The sequence below is a fragment of the Stegastes partitus genome, unplaced genomic scaffold (genome assembly GCF_000690725.1).
Source record: "Stegastes partitus isolate 25-593 unplaced genomic scaffold, Stegastes_partitus-1.0.2 Scaffold614, whole genome shotgun sequence".
Classification (NCBI taxonomy): domain Eukaryota; kingdom Metazoa; phylum Chordata; class Actinopteri; family Pomacentridae; genus Stegastes; species Stegastes partitus.
The window spans coordinates 222,732-230,372 of record NW_007578345.1 but is presented as its reverse complement, the minus strand read 5'-3'; the positions used below and the strand labels follow the sequence as shown (position 1 = coordinate 230,372).

Genomic DNA, 7,641 nt, shown 5'->3' with positions numbered 1-7,641 from the left:
AGAGGCTTCAGGACAACAGAGTCAGTGTTGTGGAGTGGCCATCACAAAGCCATGATCTCAGTCCTGTGGAAAATTTGTGGGCAGAGCTGAAAAGGCGTGTGGAGCAAGGCGGCCAACAAACCTGACTCAGTTCCACCAGTTCTGTCAGGAGGAATGGGCCAGAACTCATCAGACTGCTGTGAGAAGCTTGTGGAAGGAAACCCAGAACGTTTGACCCAAGTCATAGAGTTTAAAGGCAACGCTAGCAGATACTGAGGAGATGGATGGAAACTTCTGACTCTGAAGAACGTCATAAAAACAACTCTCTTGCATTCTTCTGGCATTTAGCAAATGAAAATAATTTCTGTAATCCTAACTGACCTAAAACAGGAAAAGTTTAGTCTGATTTAATGTCAGAAAGTGAGGAAAAAGGTTTTATGTCTTTTTATAGGGTGTCTGTAAACTTCTGATTTCAACTGTATGTTGTTATTAAATGCTTTGAAGCAGGAAAATTCACATCTTATGTTGAAATCTTTAATTATAATGATTTAAATCAAATAGAAGAAATAATGTCTATACAAACGTGGCTAATGTAAAAAAAAAAAAACAACAGCTAAACAGAAAATGAAGGTTTTTCAAGTACTCTGCTTTGAAAGAGCCACTTTAAATGTTAAAAGATTTAACACGGAGATACGATTAGTTCTGAATAAACAACTGATGTCAGTTTGTTCAGCATAGTAGAAGAATAAAAGATTTAATTCAGCCTTATCTACTGAGGCACTCGCATAGAGATCAAAATCTCTTCTACGGTCTGCGAACAAAGTGCATGTACAGCACACAAGGTCACAACGATGAAGGTTTTCACTCAAAAAACAACCACACACACACAAGGTACATCAATCAAGACAGCTATAAATAATGTTAGAAATCTAATCATGTGAAGTGTTCAAGTCTCATACAGGAACGAGGTCGTCTAAGCTTTTTGTACAACTCACTGTGGTGTGTGTGTGTGATAGCTCTCTTGTGTATTGAATTGAATTAAATGGCACTGACAGCTTCCAGCAGTTTAATATGTTGGTTTATTTTCTATTTTCAAATTAGAAACAAGCTCTGTTTGGATAGAAACATCCACTTTTAAATGAATTTTTTGTTCAAGACGTTCAACATGCGTCGTGGAGGACAATCTGCTGTCTAGACAGAGTCACATGTACGTATAACGCTCGATCAAAGTGTGGATGAATGGGACGGGCGCCATCAACTGTGAAATGCTGACATTTTGCCTTTTTGCAGTTTAGTCACAAAGCAAACAGGAGGGTCTGCAAGTCATCAGAAGCAACCAGCAGGAAGCCTGGTTTGGTTGGAAAATAACCATTTCTGTGCAAAGGAGGACAATTAATCTGCTTCCAGCATTTGAAGCAAAGCAGCTGCATGTCTGACCTGGAGTTTAAACTGTCATGTTAGTAGTTCTAGTCTGATGGTGTCTCCTGTGGTTCTGTCTGCCACACAGTGAAGCCTGCACTGAAGCTGGACTTTTATAAACTAGAAATCAAACCGACATATCTGTCAGAAAAAACTGCAATGCCCCAAATCGGCAGCCAGACCCTTGAGGGACACCTTCATCAGCCATCGAGGGGCTTGACTTCCAACAGCTGGGGCAACATACTGAAGTGATTTGGACCAGTTGTGAGCAGAACCATGAGAAAGTGGCAGCACTATGCGCACTGGAAGCAGGGCCAGGCGGAGGGACACGCCCACCTCTCACCACTGGAGCAGAATTATGATCATGTCACCTCACGTGAACCCGGAGCTCTGATTGAACAGGCGGCTCGGGAGCGCTGGACCTTCACTTCAAACGCGCTGCTACGCATTTGCGCTTATGTGGCGACGGAACCGAGCAAATGAAGGCGTGTTTCGCAGATCCCCCGGGGGTCCCAGTTGGCTTCCTTGCACCTTAGTTCCAGTTATGAAACGTGACAGCCCCCCCACCCCGCGGCTCTCTGAGCTCACCTCGGATGACACTTCAGCGAACGGACGCCCGGTGATGCTGCTGTATGTCTGGAGGTCTGACTCACCGAAAACCGTCCGCCAGCAGCTCCGCCTAACGCCACCGAGCAGCTGCGCGCAGGCTGCGGTCCGGTGGAGCACGGCTAGCTCGGGGAGCAGCAGCTGTCCAGCCGCCGCGAGCTGTCACTCAGCGCGGACGGGTCCAGACACCTGAGCTAACGTTAGCTACCGTTAACGATTAGCCTTCAACATCACCTAGTTAGAGCCGAGACAAAGGCATCACTGTAACGATACCGAGCCTCCGTCAGCGGCACCGACGACACCCGGGGGTTCGTGGTTCACCGTAAACACTCGACCCGGTTGCGTGCTTACCTTCCGTGAACGCGCCACTAGACGGTCAAATGTTAACCATCAAGAAAGCCAATCACTTATCGATTTTATGCAGAAGGACCGAAGTGTGAAGTTAGCGACAATATGGCCGCCTCCCGCCGCTTCTTCCCCTTCACAATAAAAGCGCGTGTGTTTAAAGACGCCGTTAAAAGTGCGTTTTACATTATTGTAGTGACGTTTCCCGTCTTCTCACTTTAACGTGGGATTTCTTTGCTAAGCAGGTCTTATAATGGTGACGATTTTGGTAGTTAGAAATTAGATCCATTATACAATTAACAAAATAAAAGCCTACGACGTCGTAGTGCAATGAGGGCAAATGACTTGTTGTTGCATAAAAAGAAAACATTTTACTGCATTAAGCCAATTCAATATGAGGCTGTTCCATCTCAGATCATTAGGGGCCTTCTGCTCCACCGTCTCTGATTTGCTTGAAGTATTTATATAATAAACTATTTTTGTTTTAAGTGCAAAAAAAAAAGTTGTGGTACTGTGGTTTGTTAAATCTGCTCCTAGAAATGTCTTTTCATCTTTGTGACCGTGCATTTTGTGTTTTCAAAGTATTTCATGTGTTTTTGTGTTGTAGTATTGTGAAATACAGCAACATATGGTTTAAAAAAATACTGCTAATTGATGTCTGCATTGTCATTTTTTATTTTATTTTTTCTTAACGTGTGCGTAAAGATGGGGATTTTCACGACAGCCTCGTTTTTTTCATAATTCACCTCACCCATATCAGAGATGATTTGATCCACTTGTCCAATATTGCAGATTCTGAATCAGTGGCATAATGAGAAACAACAGCAAACATTTCAGGTTTGTAGCTGCAATAGTTCCAGAGATATTGTCCTTCAAGCACAACAACTTCAAGCACAACAAAGAAAGTCGACAGGCAATTTAAAAATAAAATAAAATTTAAAAAAATTAAAAATAAATTGGGAAAGTATTTATATCAAGCTATAGTTTCGCAAATGTGTTTATAAAAAACAGATTTTGTGCTATAAAAATTCTGGCAAATCAGAGATGTGCGGAGCAGAAATTGCTCTAAAAAAATTTCATGTTTTGTGATAAAACGATTGAGGAATGAATATTGGAATAGTAGACAAACAATAGTTGAGAAGTAATCAGTAAAACGTTTCACCTCCAGTCACAACAAACTGCAAAAAGAAAGCAAATATAATCGCAAATGACAACTTTAGGTCAGGAATTACATTAAATAGCCATATACACTGTGTAGTGTGCTTTTTTAAAATATCCTGCAGGGGGCAGTAGTCCACCTAGTATCGTCTTTGCTGCCGAAAATCATTGACGAAGAAGAAGAAGAAGAAAACGCAAGATCAACGAAGAAGAGATCCAGGAAGTGTGTGTCTGCCGGTTCCATGTGTAGCTGTTAGCTCGATCATTCATTCGTGAAAGGACAACTTCAGAAGCTATTTTTATTTTTCATGCAGCACGGCCATCACTGTATTTTTACAATACGATCATTTATAATACTGCAAAAATAAAACAAAGACGAAACAGCAGCTACAGTAGCTCTAGCGAGCTAACATAGAAAATATAAATCTGATTTTAGGACGTCTGAGCCGTAGCGCGTCAACATCCCCAGTGCGCTCTCTGGATGAAAAGTGCAGTGGACACAAGTATGATCAAAGAGAACCGGTGGAACATCCCTCCCAACGCTCCAGCGTGCATGGAGAAGCATCTGTGCGCGGCGGAATACAGAGCAGGTAGGGGGAGAAAATAGGACGAGCTAGCTGGAGGTTACAGAGTTTAACACGTGGTGCCGCTAGTTGGTAATCATTACCGAGTCTGTACATCTTTACTGATCTGCAGGTGTCTTGGTGAAACTGCATATATAATCAAAAACAAAAATATTACCTAAAAAACCATCTTTGTTGTGCACAGGCTGAGCAACCAGGCCATAAGATCCGCAGACCTTCAAACAAGTTGCTTTAATATGTGTGAGCTGAAGGGAAGAAAGACTCCCAACAGTTCACTTATGCTAACTGTCACGCCTGAAGAAAATACTGGTGTTTAAATGGCCTTTTCCCATCGCCTCTCTCCCCAGATGGCACCCTGCTGCTTGGTGCCTCCAGCCTCTCTGGCAGGAGCTGGCAGGGATCTGTGTGGATCTACAGCGACCCTGAGCAGGCCCCCAATGAGGGCTTCTGCAAAGCCGGTGTGCAAACTGAGGCTGGTGTCACAGATGTCAAGTGGGTGTCTGAGAAAGGAGTTGTCGTGGCATCAGATTCAGGTAAGACGGCGTTCCACAGAAATCAGACATCGGACCTGACATTTTAATAAAAGTGGATTTTTTCTGACTGTTAGGTGCCTTGGAGCTCTGGGAACTGGCAGAGGACGAGCGCCTGCTGGTGAATCGGTTTACCAAACACGACCATGACCATATTGTCACCACAGTGAGCCCTGTATTCGGAGCAAACAGTGCCATCACTGGCAGCATGGACTGCAAGTAAGATTGTTTTACACACACACACACACATACACAGACACACACACACACAGACAGTTACACATGTCAGTTATTGACAGCAAAAGAATAACCGTCCTTTCTTCAATACAGGATTAAAGTGTGGGATCTCAGCCAGGAAACAGTCGTCACTACTTACAGCGGTAAGAGAATATCTCAAGACTCCTAACGAACGCAGATAAGAGTAAACGGGCTGCTTTTTTTTCATTTAAAAAAATAAAATATATTAAGCTCAAGTTTTGATTGTATAGATTTGATTTCATCTCTCTTCTTCACTGAACTTAAGTGGATTTGTTTGCATTGTGTTATCTATTCCTTAACCTTTTTTTTGTTACATAGTTGTAGGTGATTTTATTTCTGTTCTTCCTCGTACAAGAATATCTCAAAATCATGTCATCAGACTTCACTAAAACGTTGGTGCCACTTTCAGCCATGTGGCCGTTTTTTACCTGCAGATTCAAGATTTTATTTTTAGCTATTTTTTTATTGTACGATTTTTCTCTCTTTTGTTTATATATTTCCTGCTGACTCACAAACTCCTGCAAGTGCATACATTTAAAAAGTTTCCCACAGCCGCCCATCATCATCATCACGTGTGCTACGTTACCGACATAATTTGATAGCTGGCTGTTCAAAGTGAATCAACGTATTTATATGTCCTAACTTTTCTCTCCCTCCAGTGCACTCACAGCCTGTCAGCTGCGTTGCCTGCAGTCCCACAGAGGATTCTCTCTTCATCTCCTGTGGCCAAGTATGACACTCATTAACAGTTTGTCTGCACAACATAGGCACGGAAAGGAATGGGACGATAGTTTCTTACCATGACTGTCATATAATAAAACCATAAAGCTGTAATTACTGGAGCTTATCTGTCAGAGAAGGGCGAGAACTGTAAAACTGCTCTCTTAATCTAAACCCGACCTGTTCCCATCTTATCTCCAATCTTTCAGGACGGCCGTGTGTTAATGTGGGACAGGAGGAAGCCAAACAAACCTGCCTCAAGAATAGGTGAGCAACTGGTCCCAACTTGTTGACAGTACTGTTTTGTTTTTTTGTTTGTTTTTTTTGGCTGCACAAGAACACTGTAAATTTGTGTCATTAGAGGTTCCCTTCTACCTACCCAGTGATTGTTTGTCTGGCTGATTTCAAGATATAATCATTACTGTGATGCATCTTTCATTGCCGTCTTTGTTTTGGTCTCAGATGTGGAGTCCCCCTGCTGCTCCCCCACCACTGTCGCGTGGCACCCCCACCACAGAAGCACCATTGCTTTCGGTAAGGCCCAGCAGCAGATTACTGACCGACAGAGAAGTTTAAGCTGAGGATCCCTGCGTTTTGTTTTGTTTTTTTTAACATGTTCGTTGTGTCTCAGGTGACGAGCTGGGCAGAGTGACTGTGACAGATTTCTTGGGAACAGAACCGGCCCGGGTGGAGAACGTTCACAGCCGCAGAGTCAACAGTCTCGCTTTTTCCACACAGAGGTAAAAATAAAGAATGTCTCAATCTCACATTAGTCCTTCATTGCTTTTCTACAAAATAACAGCTTTTCCCCCCCCAGTGCCTCCTTGCTCGCCTCCGTTAGTGACGACTGTTCTGTCGCTGTTCTAAACTCTGACCTGAACGAAATGTAAGTGTTCCCGGTTCATTTAAAAAGCAGCCAGTTCCCTGCTCTGCTAGAGACACTCATCACATGTTCTTGTTCTGTAGACACAGAGATCGGCGACACCAGGACTTTGTGAAAGGAGTGTGTTGGCTGCATGGCAGCTCCACCAGCCTCACAACGGTGGGCTGGGATCATCTTGTGCTTCACCACACCGTGGGTTCAGCTGCTGGCGCTCCCGACTCCTCCTCTTAGAGATCCGGCACAATCTGTAATCACTACTTTCCCTCTTGTTCCTGAAGTGTGTCCACGAGTAGCTGGAAAGTTATTTGTTGTATGTCTTTCAGGAAATATAGATTGAAGCTTCTCGTTGTCATTCAGCGCTCCAGATATGTGCACAGTATTTGGACTTCTGCTCTCCCGGTCTGGCCTCGGACTCCGGCCTCTATCCACATCTTTCATACTGTATAGACTGTATAGCGTTTCCATGTGTTTTTACATTTGAGGCAATTGTACTGGATAATTTTACATTAACGATAACTTAGTGTTGTAATAGCAAGAGCACGTTTCTTTGTGTTCCCTGAAATCTATTTTGCAAACAGCTGTAGCTAATTGTACCGAGGATGAGAAGAATCTTACGTTGTGTTTGTGAGGATTAACGACAAGGACATGTGATCTAAAAACCATGCTGGTGGTGACGGTGACTGATCCAGACCCCTGGTCAACACTGCTGGGTCAAAGGAGGGTAGTGTGTTACGTGTTTATGTCAGACGAGTGTGGGGGCGGTCGGCTCAGAAGTTAACTAGATTACACCAGTGATTTTAACTAAGTGGCAACTTAGGTGTCACTGCTCATCTGGGATCTGATGTTGTGGTCTGGACTCCGATGCTGTAATGATGGTCACATGATGGCACCGGCGCAGTTTAACAGCATTTGTGTTTGTCAGATTACCTGCCATTTGACATGTTTTGGTCAGTCTTGGAATCAAAGGAAAACAATTTTGTACTTTGCAGGATCTTCGCATGATCACTTAATGCTGCTGTTACAATAAAAGTAACTTCCTGTCACTCTGGTTTTTCCTTTTAGTACATGATGGGTGTTTGATTTGCAGCAAAATTCTGACCCACATCTCAGTTTGTTCTGTCAGTTGTTTTATCCCTGTGCAGTGCAGAAGAGGAGATGG

The 7,641-nt window shown here is 43.3% G+C and overlaps 2 protein-coding genes across 2 annotated transcripts in view; one reads left to right on the top strand and one right to left on the bottom strand.

Moving 5' to 3' along the window:
• The window catches only part of LOC103362902 (protein polybromo-1-like), a 16,112-nt gene extending 13,686 nt beyond the window's left edge, over positions 1 to 2,426 (bottom strand). The window contains exon 1 of the mRNA XM_008289429.1: positions 2,356 to 2,426. The gene's annotated coding sequence lies outside the window, so the exon portion shown is untranslated. The remainder of the gene's footprint in view (positions 1 to 2,355) is intronic.
• Positions 2,427 to 3,744: 1,318 nt separating this feature from the next.
• wdr77 (WD repeat domain 77) lies at positions 3,745 to 7,525 on the top strand. The gene is made up of 10 exons (XM_008289425.1): positions 3,745 to 4,097; positions 4,439 to 4,624; positions 4,699 to 4,840; positions 4,952 to 5,001; positions 5,539 to 5,609; positions 5,809 to 5,866; positions 6,062 to 6,133; positions 6,231 to 6,339; positions 6,417 to 6,485; positions 6,566 to 7,525. The coding sequence occupies exons 1-10, from the start codon at positions 3,989 to 3,991 to the stop codon at positions 6,711 to 6,713; spliced, it is 1,014 nt and encodes a 337-aa protein (XP_008287647.1). The 5' UTR covers positions 3,745 to 3,988; the 3' UTR covers positions 6,714 to 7,525.
• The last annotated feature ends 116 nt before the right edge of the window (positions 7,526 to 7,641 follow it).

What these genes read in the sequence shown, in the direction of transcription:
- wdr77 (XM_008289425.1), top strand. Translation starts at nt 3,989, where the DNA reads ATGAAAAGTGCAGTGGACACAAGTATGATCAAAGAGAACCGGTGGAAC. An exon ending in TGTCGTGGCATCAGATTCAG is followed by an intron (nt 4,625 to 4,698) that starts GTAAGACGGCGT and finishes TCTGACTGTTAG; the next exon opens with GTGCCTTGGAGCTCTGGGAA. An exon ending in TCTTCATCTCCTGTGGCCAA is followed by an intron (nt 5,610 to 5,808) that starts GTATGACACTCA and finishes CCAATCTTTCAG; the next exon opens with GACGGCCGTGTGTTAATGTG.